Genomic DNA, 14,114 nt, shown 5'->3' with positions numbered 1-14,114 from the left:
CAGATTGTTTTCTTCACCTTCATTATAAATAGCTTTTCCTTTTCTATCTTTCAGGTTTACTTACCCGGTTTCTTGTCTAGTAACTTGTACTACAAGTACTTGAATGATCTCATCCATTCAGTACGAAATGATGAATTTACTGGAGTCTACACTCCCTTTCTTGGCCAAGGACCAAATAGTCCTCATGAACAAGAGCCCAGCACAGGCTTCTCTGATGGTAATGCAGCACAGGTATGAAAGGTCTTATTTTAATATATGTCTGATTTTGTACTTCACATTATAGTCTATAGAATGTACTGAAGTATAGGATCCACCTTACTTTGTCACTTGCATACCTTTTTAAAACAAGATCAACTTGTTATCATAAAATTGGGAAAAAAGACACCTTTTAATTTATAATAAACTCAGAGTATTCCAAGATAATTGGGTCCCCATCAAATAATTTACTCTTGAAATTTACTGACTGTTATGAAGGCAAGTCCATGTACACCAACCAAGTTGTGTACAGCAGATTGCATGAACAGCAAATAATATGAAAGATTGTTCAATCTATATTGGTGGTGTTGATTTAAGGAAGTGTCAGTGCTCCTGAATTCATTAAAAATGAACGTTACCCCTTTGAAGAGAGAAAATAGTGGCTCTGAGAATGGAACTGCAATTCTGAGGCAATTGTCTGTAGTTAAAGCTCAGGTTTAATACCTGAATGATCCAGCAAAACTCATCCTGTGATTCCTGAACAGAAACCAGTCATTGAGTATTAAGAGCCAAACGTGATTGGATGGTATGTACAGCTAAAAACATAATCGTTATGATTTAACTGGATGTTGGTGAAATAGAATTTATGTTCTCCCATGCAGTTTTATATTCTTTCTACAACTTTACACATTCATTATCTGTTGTAGCATTTAATTTCAGATGTCACAAAAGTTAGAATTAAATTGTAGGGAGGACAGAATTGAACTCGAAGAGGGCATTGATCATCAGGTGGAATGGGCAGATGTGTGACATGAAATTTAATGCAGGGTAGGTTGTGGTGATGTATATTAATGGAAAGATCAAGAAGATCTAGTAAACTAAAAGCCGCCATTCTAAATGAAGCATAGGAACAGAGGGGTCTGAGACATTAGTGCACAAATCATTGAAAAAGGTTGAGAAAGTGATTTATTTTTAGACCGTACAGGATTGTGATCTTTACAAATATAAAAACAAGGAAATTGTGGTGATCCTTTTATGAAACACTGACTTAGCATCAAATGGAATATTGTCTAATTCTGGGCACCACATATAAGGAAGTTGCTAAAAAATGGAGAATGGTTCCAAGGATGCTTGGGTAGATTGGAGTTGCTGTCTGTCTTGGAGAAGCAAAGGTTGAGGGGGGTGCTCAACATCATGACAGTTCATATGCGTAGATGAAGATAAACTTCCCATTAGTGGAATACTTTCGACATTAAGCTACAGTGAATGACAATAGAAATAACGATGAGGTGAAGAAATGTTAGGGATGATATCTAAAATGTGCCTGAAAAGCTTTTGAAAGCAAATTCAATTGTGGCTTTCAAAGGAGAATTGGAAACTACCAGAAGGTAGAATGATTTCAGGGTCGCAGTGAAAGGACAGAGGAATGGAACTAGCTAAATTGTTCTTGCAGAGAGCCACCTGAAGCTGTGACGTTAGCATCCTGTTATTCCATGATACCTCATGGGCCCTCACACCACAAACTGCAGCTTGACCAGAATAAATGTAAGCAATATAAATTTTGTTTTTACATTAACATTGATGTTAACCTCTTTTAAATAGCATGGCACCAGAAAAGCCACAGTAAAAATCCTGAAAAACTTTGATGAAGCAATTGTTGTTGATGCTGCAAGTCTAGAGCCAGAATCTTTATATCACAGGACTTTTGCAGGGTGAGTTACACCAATTTTGGAAATACTGCTGTTCTGTTTGTCTTGTCACTGAATGCTTGCTAAATTCGCACCAGGGAACAATAGAAAAGTTGTCAGCTGCATTATTAGATACATTAAGTTTGATCATGCAGAGGAAGGCACAGGTTATATTCCACTAATTATCTTGCTTTTGTTTTCTATACCTCCCAGGAAGTTGCATGTTACCTGGTGAATTGGGGGAAAATGTGTATTGTTATGCACAAGGGATCACAATGTGGAACAGGCTGATTGAAATAGGAGGTCTTTTGTTGTCTGCTGTACAGAGGGGATTTGGAGCAAAAAACACAAACTTTCAGATCATTCTAAAAATCACTAAAACATTTACATTATTATGCCAAGACTAATTGAGATTGTGCTTTTATTTTGTTAAGGGTAGTTCTTAATTTAAAAAAAATACCAATTGCTTTTTCTATTTTATAGCGAAACACTGTAAACCTCCATTCCACTCTAATGGTTTACAATTGCTTGTGCTTCAACTCAAAGTTCTCCTTTTAAAAGCTCTTGTTGCTGGAAGTGGTGAACAGTAATGTCCTTGGGCTAATTCAGACATTACTGAGTTCTGTATTATTAAACATTTTAACAAAAGATTAGAACTAGCTATAGTTAGAGGCATTTTTACAAAATCATAGCAATTTCATCAATTTTATCTGTTGTTCATATGGTTCAGTACATTTTACTAACTTACTTCATGTTTAACCTTCCATAGACCAACCATACCATAGATCGAGTTTCTTATGTCTATTTAATTTGGTTTGAACTTCGACTATCTTGTTATCTTTACAGGGACTTCTGTTTCTAGTAGAGAGCTGTGTCATTCCAGACTATGGCAAATAATGCACAGATTGTGTGAGCACTAAATTGTCTTAATAAGTTTGTCAATTGTGTCAAAATTCTTCTTGATTTATTTGGTAGGAGAATGACATTTGGGAAGATAAATGAACTTGGCCAGTTTATAAGAGAGTCTGAACCAGAGCCTGATGTAAAAAAATCAAAAGGTAAGTGTTCACCCAGTTTGTTTTTATTTGAGAGATGCTCGAGCTATTTTTCAGTCATTGACTCGGTATCCGTTTTTGTCTGAATTACACTCCAGTGACATGCCTTGGAAAGTATCACTACATTAAAGGCACCATATAAATGTAAGTTCTTATGGTATTCTTCAGATCTGATATAATATTTGCAGTCTAGCAACAAGCTTTGTGTAAGCACTTCACAAACATAATGGCTGACAAATAACTTGTTCTATATATTGTGCAAGACAACCTCAGAAGGAAAGGAATGGAGACGTGGAGACAAAAAAAAGTAGAAAGTGAATGTTGTTAATTTCTGGCCTTGAACCAGCCGTAATTTGCTTTTTGCTCACTTCTCATCTTCCCTCATCGCCCACGAAATGTTGTTTTCCCTTGACAGAACTGGTCGAGATTAAAGGCTCACCCAGTGGATCATTGCAATTAGCAATCTGTGTAACCGTCACTGGCATCAGCAACTGTGCTAAATGGAGCATTAAAAACAGTAGCATCGCTGTTTTTAAAATCCCGACCATCACCTTACCACCTTGTAAACAGGGTTATATTATCTTGCTGAAAACTATAACCAAGAGGGATTTTATGCACTCCTATTCCAAATGACATTTGTAAACCTATTTTTATATTATATCAAACAGGTTCCATGTTTTCACAGGCCATGAAGAAATGGGTACAAGGGAGCACGGATGAGGTAAATAGTATTTATTTACTTTATTTTGACAAAGTTTTAAAATTGGCTCATTCTTTACTCTGAAACATCAGTAATTTATAATTTGCAAAGTAATTCTCCGCTTGGTTGGGATGAAAATGGTGGTGGTAAAGTGTCACAAGATTATCACTTTCTGCAACATTTCCAGACTGTTCCATATCCCTTGCATCATCATGCACAGTTCCAGTAGAAGTCAACAGCTCATCCTCACATCAGAAAATGTGACAACACGTTAATTTTCATTGACAGAAATTTAATCATAACGTCTAAAAAGAGACAAAATCCAAACTTTTAGTCTTACGCTTGACTGTTAAGAAATCAGAGTTCAAAAGGGAACACCAATTTCTTCAGCATGAGAAGAGGGTGCTGATCAGTTGGACCATGGTTGCCATGGAGATGTTGCAGGATTTGTTAATTGTCAATCTTTGCTAGCGGATTAATTTCAAACCAGGCAGGCTGATTCTGGTTAGCTAGCCATCTCGCACTGGGATTTTGCACTAATGGGTTGCTGCTACCACACCAAAAAATGTTCTGCCTACCGGACAAATGCGTACTATGGTGTAGGTTTCACGGTCACTGTGATACCAGCTATGCTGGCCATACTCCCCTTGGCTGGTGGACTGGATCAAACACACTTGCCTTTAACACATGCACAATAAGTAGCGTGCTCACAAACGTTTTATCAAAACTGAGTAGTGTGTCCGGCACTAGATATGATTCTGCTATTGAACAGCATTTACTAAATAATCCCAATTGTGCTAAGAATTACAATGGAAACAATTTAAAATAATCATTCCGGCTCAATGTGTTTAATTTGTATGTGCCAGAAACTGCACATATTTGCACACAGTACTCTGTTCCAGGTAGGCAGGAACTTAAGCAAACATTACACCTTTTCCGTTGCTGGGGTGTATGGAGACTTCCAGTCTATGTTGTGTTCCCATGCCTAGTTAAGATTAACAGTTAACAGACGCAGCTGCAGGTCTATGTCAACCTTGTTCCAACCTGTCAATCCCTCTTCTCAAGCTGTATACATTGGCATTCCATTTCAATGGTCAGTTTTTTGCCTTCTAGTCCTGATAGACTTTGTGTCTCCTTTTAGCATTGTTTAAATTCTGTGCCATTATGGATATGCTGATACACTGACAAGGACGTGACCTTTGCACTTTCCTCTGATTTTTCTTATCCATTAAAAATACAAGTAGTCTCCTAATTCCATGAGTTCAAAATTGGAAATCAAAAATAATTGAATTGCAATAAGCAGACACATGTGTGGCCATGTTATGCTGCCGAAAAGAGCTCCTGCTGCAGCATCTGCTTTAACCCCACAGTCAGAAAAGCCAACTTTCCAAAATATGACCAGCAAACTAGTGTGACCTATATAGGCAAAACGTCCTTTGCCATTTCTGCAACTTCTAATGTTTTTGAACAGTTCACTTGGGATCAGTGCACATGTTAATTTTTGTTTTTCATTTGTACCACATTTGCTGCCTGAAATTAATTAATTCCAGTCTCTAGCTACAGAAAATTTAGATTTGGTTTGAAACATGATTGGTATTTTCTGTATTTTTATGAACCATGTCAGAGTTAACCAGTACCACGTGTATTTACAACCATGATCAACACAACAAATTGTGAGCATTGGTCTCCATTTACTGTTCATATTTGATACCAGGCTATGTTCTTTCCATCATTTCATAAAATCTTCATCTCCGTTCTGGTGTTTTGAACATGCACCAATCTCTCAATATTTCGCTTCTCTTGACTGGCATTACCTTCTGGGCTTATCCCTGAAATGCTTTGTGAATGGATCTTCCCATTATGTTTTTGTACTGGTTTCTGATTTTTTTTTGGTTCTTCTCATCAGTGAACCATTAGTCGAAAAATATTTTCTATAAATACCCAATATTGATTTGATCATAAGTGATTGATTATATCTGTTGAATATTAAGACAGAATTGAATTGGTCATCATTTAATTCTTCTCCACATCCACTCAATTAAACTTGCAGAGGTAATTATATCCTGCATAAACATGGTATCATGCTAGCGGATGATGCTTCTATAGAAATCATAGTGGGTAACTTTCTTTAGATGCAATAAATGTCATTTTCTAAGTGAAGAAAAGAGGGAATTTGCACTTAGTATTTCCCAAAGCACTCCATACCCAATGAATTACTTTGTGCAAATGCTGCTTATTAAGTGTACACAATAGTTATAACATGCAGTAAATTCTACAAACAACAATTTGCTGAATGATTGTGCAATCTGTTTTTATGACGTTGGCTGAGGGCACTCCTTGCATTTCAAATATTGCTGCAGGATCTTTAGCCATCAATCTGAATCACTTGAATCCATATTCCATTGAAGTTTGAATTGAAACGGTGTCTCGAGCCCCTAGATTTCTGACTTAAGACCATAAGAAATAGAAGTGGAACTAAGGCCATTTGGCCCATTGAGTCCACTCTGCATTGGAGTTAGGTGCTACCAGCTGTGCCATAGGTGCCGGTTAATAAGTTTACAGTACATTATCAGGGTTCAATTTACCTTTCCCTTAAGAATTTTGAATACTTGGTCAATATTTTTTCTCCACTTTCTGGTCCATTAAATAAACCATCCCAGATCTTGTTGCTCAGATTCTAATGTTTAAAACTGTGATCTTAATTGTGCACACAACTTGTATCAGTGGCTTTCTCCTAGATGTATGATCTGTAACATAGATCATACATCTCAAGATCCAGCTGGATTCCAAAGCTGCTGTATGTGCAATAGTAACAGCTAACCTCCATTCCCTTCCCTCCACAGTTTCGATGCTGTTGGGAAACTGCATCTAATTCCCTTCAGTGTTTCAGATCCAGGTGGGCATGCTGGCTATGTTAACAAAATCAGGGAACTCCCTCCCTTGTAGCATTTTAGGTGTACTTGCACCAAATGGACTATAGTGTTTCAAGAAGATAGCTGACCACTTCCTTCTCAAGGGGAACAAGGGAAGGGCAATAAACACTAGCCCAGCCAGTGAAGCCTACGTCCTATCAATGTATACCATTTTGAAAAATTCACAAAATGGAGGGTAAAATGAAGGTGACAAAACTTTAAAAAAAAAAAAATTGGGTCAAAATAGAGGTTTTTCTTCCATTTGCCAGCCATGTAACAATATAGGATTGTGAAGTTGTTTCTGTTTTAGGCACAGGAAGAGATGGCATGGCGGATTGCCAAGATGATTGTCAATGATGTAGTACAACAAGCACAAAGTGAGCCACTTGTTCCAAAATCCACAAAGGTAATGAATTAGTGCTACTGAAACACTATATCTTTAATAATACTGTTAAGAACTGCTGAAATAACATGTTGTGTTGTTCACAGTGGACCAGAATGTAAAGGATACATTTTTGTCTCAGGTAAGTGCTTATTTTTCACGTCCAGAGTATGAGATTTAGAAATGGTAAGAAATAGTCAACATTGAATAGTTGGTGAATTTTAGGCAGCTGGTGCAACTAGAATTACATTGGTAGACTTTTTCTTCACAAAACACTATATACATAATTGGCAGGAAATTTTTCTCACAACCTTCTCTCTCCCTCGGTCTTCCGTTTTCCTGCGTTCACACTTGCTTTCAGTCTTATGGGTGCCCTTTGCACACTCCCCCACCTTTTTCTCCACCTGCCTTCACTTCTTCATTTTTCATACGAAAGAAAAAATCAGAACTTTTGAAATAAAAACCAGAAATAGTTAAAATGTTGAAAAGGACAAACAGTATCTTTTGGAGGAAGAAATGGAACTAATGGATTAGGTCAGTATCCTTTTCATGTGAACCAGAAAATGATAGAAATATAACAAGTTTTTAGGGAGTATTAAAGCAGGGTACAAGGAGGTGGGGAAATGATGGAAGGTAGAAGACTTAAAAATAACTAAGTCAGAAATATGAGCAGGAGAGAACCAGAAGGCCCCTTAAGTCTGTTTTGCCATTTACTAATGTTATGGCTTGTCTTCAAGCTTAACTGCACTTTCCTGTCCAATGCTTCTATCGCTTGATTTTGTTAGAGACCAAAACATTGATCAATTCTGTCTTAAATAAGCTAAATGACTGAATACCATCAGTTCTTTGTGTAGAAAACTCGCAAGATTTACCACTCTTTGAAGAAATTTCACCTCATCTGAGTCCTAAATGGTCAACTTCTGATCCTGAAACCACTTACCCCTCTCCTCCATTCTAGACTGCAGCTAGAGGGGAATCAGTCTGTCAGGTCTTGATGATATGAACTCGTTCTTCTAAGCGCTAAAGAAAAGTGGTCAATTCTTTTCAATCATTCTGCTAAGATGATTTGTGCATCCCAGGAATTAATCTAATGAAACGTCATTGTACTGCCGTCTCCCAACACAGATGTGATCTTCCTTGGGCAAGGCAATATACATTATTCTGTTAGGTGCCTTGTGTGGAAGAACACCAACAATTAATAGTCTTACACCATATAGAAAAACAAAACATTGTTTTGCCACATTTTCTTGCATTATATTTACCTCCTTGCCCAAATACTAGACTATATCTTTTCAAATATGTTGCATAGTTCTCATCACTGCCTCCTAGTTTCATGTTGTCTGCAATTAGATACATTCCACACAATCCCTCTATCTTAATCATTGTAAATTGATGTCCCAATAAGTTGCTTGCGTGATCTCGCTAATAAGAGCCGATAGAATTAAAAATGGCCCATTTGTTTTTAATGTCTGTTCATTAGTCAATCCTTTGTCCATATTAGTACCTCAAAACCCAGGAGCCCTTATTTTTCCTGTGGCAGTTAATACCTTTTTAACAATCCAAACACATTAATTCCACTGGTTCCCCTTTATCCACCTTGTTAGGTATATCCTTTTTAGAAAATGTTTGTCACTGACCATTGTCCTTTCCTAAAACCACTGACATTGTCTAATCATATGATTTTCTAAGTGCTTGTTACTACTTTAGTAACTGATTCCAACGTTTTTCCTACAACTGATGTCAGGATACCTGTGGTTCTGTTTTCTCTCTCCTGACTTTTTTTGAATTGCAATGTTGTATAGCTGTATTGCAATCCACTGAAGTAATTCCAGATTCTAAGAAATCTTGAAAAATCACGACCAGTACATCCACATCTGTTGGAACTCAAGGTCTACACTACTAGGTCCAGGAGAATTTTTACTTTTAACCCTTAATTTCTCTAGTACTTTGTCATTTGTATTTTTTGTTTGGTCCAAGTCTTCCTATCTGGGTCAGCAATAGGATTTTAGACAAAAAAAAACTAATTTTTTTAACCTGCAATTCCTCTGGTCTGACTTCTCTTAATGAACCCTGCAGAACTTCCCACCACAAGAATCTTCACAGAAGAAGGTGTCATTTTTTGTCAAAGCCACTTTCTCTCTCTATAGCACTAGCTGCTATTTTCCAGTAAATAAACAGTTTCAATATCCAAACCCTCTTTGAGATGCCAAGGAGAGAAGTAGGTAAGGTGGCAGGTGGGGGGATGGGTATATGGGGTATAGGCAGGATAGTTGGTGAAGTGTCAAAGAGGAATCAGCGATGGAGAGTTGAAGCTCTGTTGGGGAAGGTTTTGGTTGTTGGGTTACCCAGAAGTTTTTCATGGTTTTAATCCACCTAACTCTTTGTGGGGAGCTATCCAGGTAAGTGAGATGGAATCATCTAAAATCTCTGACTCTAACTGAGTTAGAATACAACAGCTAGTGCTGTAAAAGGTTGTAGACTTCTTCAAAGGTCTCCAAGCATAAGGTAGGTGCTCATTGGAAGTTTAAACTTCTCGGATGATAACCACCCCATTATCAGTATGTCAGGACTTGCAAGGCATCCTGGTGTGTATCTTTGGGACTACATCTGCAGAATTGAGTTTGAGGCCTTTGAGTTCGTCCCTTTTATTGAACCATTGGTTTCCCACTCTTTCTAGTTTTGTCTCTTCTACTGTGTCGGATACAAAATATTTGTTGAACATCTCTGACATACTCTCAATCCCCATTATAATTTCTTCTGTCTCAACTTTTAAAGGCTCTACATTTACTTTCACTACTTTTTGCTGTTTGGACAAGATCTCGCAATCTCTTTCATATTTTCCTCCTTGTTTACTGCTTGATCATTTTTTCGGTCACCCTTTGGTTTCTAAAACTCTCCCAACCTACAAACTTCTTGGCAACATTGTTTTTTCCAACCCTCCTGCTTACAGTGAGGAGGAAAGCAAATGAAAGGGTTGTGGAGGGAACAGCGAGTGGAAGGCAAGTGTTTCTTTTTCAAAAAAACTGTGTACTTCATAACTGTACTAAAACAAAAATGCAGGCAAAGTTATTTGGAGAGTGTCCCTGATTCAGACATGCATTAAGCAGCAAAGACCTATGCTGGCAATGGGTGAGGAAGAGGAATGGGACTAAGTTTAATATCCATTTTGCCCATATTATGTAAGCGGTTAGGGGAAAACTGAAGATTCCAGTGGATATACAGGCTAGGAGAAAAGCATTTTGAAGCAGCTGAGTTCAGTCAACCAAATCCCCTTAAATGTTGCTGAGATGAATCTGAATGCATTTTATTGCATGGGAGCTTTGTTTCATATGAACTACTGATGGAATTATTAGCTAGCATTACATAGCAGAAAAATGAATTATTAAATATGAAATGATCTCAATGTTTCAAAGCAGAATGAGATATTTGCTTTCAGTTTATGAATAGTTGAATAAGTATCGAATATCTCAATGGAACAATTTTTCCTGCTCAGAAGTTTTGGCAAGATTTAGTGGATTAATCGGTTCATTCCTAGGAATTGATAATCTTTGTCAGATTGAATGAAGCTGTTGCTGTAGTAAATTGACCAACTTTCAAATACATTATTAATGAAGTTTCTTCCACAGACAGGCTGAAAATTTAATCCGTTACTTTAAACTTAGTTTTAAACATCTATGCTTTCTCCATGTCCAGTGCATATTGGCTGAACAACAATTTTGGACCTTGGCTATTCACCAATACCCCCTCATGACCTTATGAACTTCTATCAGGTCACCCCTTAGCCTCTGATGCTCCAGGGAAAATAGCAGCCTCTCCTATAGCTCAAACCCTCTAACCCCAGCAACAAGCTTTATAAATGTTTTCTGCACCCTTTCAAGTTTAACAACATCTTTCTTACAGCAGGGAGACCAGAATTGAACAGCACTCCCAAAGTGGCCTAACCAATGTTCTGCATGCCTGCACCATAATGTTCCAAAAAATGATGACTAAACAAGAGTTCTAAGGCCACACTGTTTTTGTTGCAGTCACTTCAGTTGGCTTCATTGACTGTTAGTGGGATAATGAATTATGACCAATGGACTAAATGTGTAGTGTTATGAAAGTACATATAGCATTGAATAGCTGTTCCTACACCTTATGTTAGATCACAGTTGCGATAAAAATTAAACATTGTTGCTTTGTTCCCTGAAGGCAACGTAGCTTTGTGCAAGCTACAAGTTGATTGTTGTCTGTGTTTTCTTTGTCCTAATTATAGCTATGACTAAAAGGAAGAAGAATTGGTTTCTGTACACTCCTCGTCAAATAGCTTCACTTCACGTCCAGCAGAAGGCACCTCCTTCCTGTTAACACAGCCATGAAATGACACTGTACACAGTCTGATACTACTCCGTTGTTTGTATGAAGAAAACTATGCATTCCAGGATCGCCAGCCTCCAGTTTCAACAACCTTAATATCAGTCAGGGCTCTACGAAGGTTCTTCTTGTGAAGTTGCTGCATTGAGTTGCAGATCAAAGGATTACAAAGCACTATTTTCTTTTCTGGGTTCTGGGTGTATAGTCTGAGAGAATTTGAAGTGACTATTATAATAGAGCTTTGCTGTGTTCTAAATGGCACCCCATTGGTTTGTTGCAGTCTGTTTTATTGTCAAGCCCTTAGATACCTTCAGGATTTTCGTTCAAAAACAAAATCGGCAGAGTAAAGAAAGAACAAACTGCGATTTTTGTTTTGTAAAGATTTTGGAAATTCACTCATGTTTCTAGCTGATATCTGATAAATGGAGATATTTACTCAGATGCTACCTAATTGTATTGAGATTGAGTATTATCACAAACAGGCAAACAAAGGCTGTGTGTAGGTTTTTGGTACTATGTACCATTTCTATGTTTTCGGATGCATAAGTATTCATGTACTTAATCTAAAATCATACCTATTTAATTGTGTTTGATTTAAAATACATATATTATTGCGAATGGTGTGATGTGTTTTATTTATGATTTTTGAGTACATGGGAGGGAAGAAATTCTAATCACTATGGTCACTACACTTTCACTCATGATGATTGGCTGGTGAACCTTTTGTACAGTGTTGCCTCTGACTTGTAATAGTTTCTAGGAGTACAGTGAAATACTTGATCATCTTATTTGTACCAATAATTATAACCCATTGGCCATTGCTAATGTTCTTTTCTTACAATTGTAGTTCATTATTTCAAATAAATCTACCTGCCTGTCACACACACTCCTCTTACACACTCAGTTTCTTTCGCCCTCGCTCACTCTCGATTTAAATGTTCTTGTTGTAATCATTTTTTTGTCGTCCTAAATAAGTTTCAGCATAGATTGACAGGCAGCAAACTCAAATGGATCAATCAGTATACAAACTCAATAGCTTGAATGACCCTGAACTGAGCTTCAAAACACCATATTTCATCGCTCTGATTAATCAATACCAATTACATTCCATTAAGGCGAATCTGGCTTTGAAAAAAGGATCTGGATGTAAGCTTGCTCACTGAGCTGGAAGAAACCTTGCAGCTCAGTGAGCAAACTTACATCCAGAACCCCAACCTGAGCTTCAAATATTCTCAATTTGAAAAAGGATCTTGGATACTTCTTGTAATCTGTTTAATTTACATAAAATTCTAATTAGACCTGATTCTTAAAAGAACTGATTATTTTGTTCAATATTTGACTGGTAATCAAGCCTCTTAAACCAAAAATGTACTGACGTCATAGCATTTTTGTTGTCTTTTCCTTTGTCCCATGCTGTAAGGGAAGTGAAATGCAGAGGAAATTATTCAATCAAACTTCCTGATTTTTAAAAAAAATCTCATTGACTTCTAGCTTTGTAAACGTTAGCAACTATTTGTGCTTTTAGTTAGAAACGAATTAAAAGTTATGCATACAAAGCAGGAGTAATGCTCCAGAGAGAGACAACTGTGCAAAAACTCAACATATGACAGCAATGACGGAGACATACAGATGTAGAGAGTGGGAGGATCAGAAAGTTACAGAAGAGGCAAACAACGCTTTTGGGAATTCAATATTTGTTCTTGTTCCTTCAAAACAATACTTGTTGCATAAATGACCTTTTGTTCAGGACCCCCATAAATCATCAGTTTCCCGTTGTTGTTAAAGTTCTGTATGAAGCACATTCTGAATGATCTTACACTAGTTTCACAATTAAATGAACACTATTGGAATTTAGGTAATGCAGAAGGGTGCAGTACTGCTTTGAGTAAGTTCATCCTAGCAGTGATGTCGGCATGCACTTGTTGATCTGTGTGTGTCTGTTTTCTCCCTTGGTGGCCAAGAAAGCAGTCCCCAGAGCTCACAGCAAGCTTCCTGATGCCCTCTGTGCCTCTGCAGGAATTGGATTGGCTACAACTCCCCCTGGATTGTGGGAAATAAATAACTGTGCGCTCTGAAGAGGTATATCACACTGGCAAACCCACCCACGGGACATGTGTGTGCAGAGAAAGTATATAATGGAAACATTTTAGATTTAATACTCTTCAGGAAACAATGAACATCTGTTGGTAGCATTCATGATTTAAAGGAAAGTTGAAGTAGGACAAAATGGTTGTCCTTTTTAGGGATGCTATGGTATTAAATTATCTTGATTTTTGTCACATGAAAGGATGAAAATTAGATCTTAAACAGAAAGGAAGAATCTGCCCATGTTTTGTGTGTCTCGTGCATAATCCTAAAGGTAACCCTGAGCATTCTGGGATCCATGAACAGCATAAGATAGCTACAACTGCAGTGGGTGGAAGATGAATCTTTCGAGGCAGAAAGAGCATTGCAAAGTGATACACTACTTCACTTTAAGTAGACAACTTGCATTATCTACAGCATCCAATCTGGAAAAACAATCCAAGCAGCTTCACCTAGTGTTTTTGGTTTGTGCCCTTCCTCAGATCAGAAAAATAAATGAACAAACACATTGAGAAATAAAAGAATGGAGACAAAAGTGAATTGTTAGCAAAAGCAGCAATAAAAAAAATTGGATGTTGAAACAAACCATTTTAGTAGTATTGTTCAACACTCCTCATGAACCCATTCTAGATTGACAGGAGAACGGTGTATTGAAGTGGTGCTGTCTTGTTAGGAATTTCCACTTTCAGATGTTGGAATGTTATCGAGATTTTTGCCAGAAGTTTTGTTGTGCAGAAGGAGACC

General features: G+C 37.4%; 1 protein-coding gene across 2 annotated transcripts in view; it reads left to right on the top strand.

Moving 5' to 3' along the window:
• akap10 (A kinase (PRKA) anchor protein 10) overlaps positions 1 to 11,906 on the top strand; it is a 66,724-nt gene extending 54,818 nt beyond the window's left edge. The window contains exons 10-16 of one of the 2 annotated variants that reach the window (XM_072589846.1): positions 55 to 231; positions 1,798 to 1,907; positions 2,859 to 2,941; positions 3,607 to 3,659; positions 6,861 to 6,956; positions 7,040 to 7,074; positions 11,188 to 11,906. In XM_072589846.1, the coding sequence (XP_072445947.1) occupies positions 55 to 231; positions 1,798 to 1,907; positions 2,859 to 2,941; positions 3,607 to 3,659; positions 6,861 to 6,956; positions 7,040 to 7,054 (534 nt within the window). In that variant the 3' untranslated portion in view covers positions 7,055 to 7,074; positions 11,188 to 11,906. The remainder of the gene's footprint in view (positions 1 to 54; positions 232 to 1,797; positions 1,908 to 2,858; positions 2,942 to 3,606; positions 3,660 to 6,860; positions 6,957 to 7,039; positions 7,075 to 11,187) is intronic. The other variant, XM_072589848.1, reaches the window with a different exon arrangement.
• The last annotated feature ends 2,208 nt before the right edge of the window (positions 11,907 to 14,114 follow it).

This window comes from Chiloscyllium punctatum, chromosome 19 (assembly GCF_047496795.1).
Source record: "Chiloscyllium punctatum isolate Juve2018m chromosome 19, sChiPun1.3, whole genome shotgun sequence".
Classification (NCBI taxonomy): domain Eukaryota; kingdom Metazoa; phylum Chordata; class Chondrichthyes; order Orectolobiformes; family Hemiscylliidae; genus Chiloscyllium; species Chiloscyllium punctatum.
This window is presented reverse-complemented; position numbering and strand designations above follow the sequence as displayed.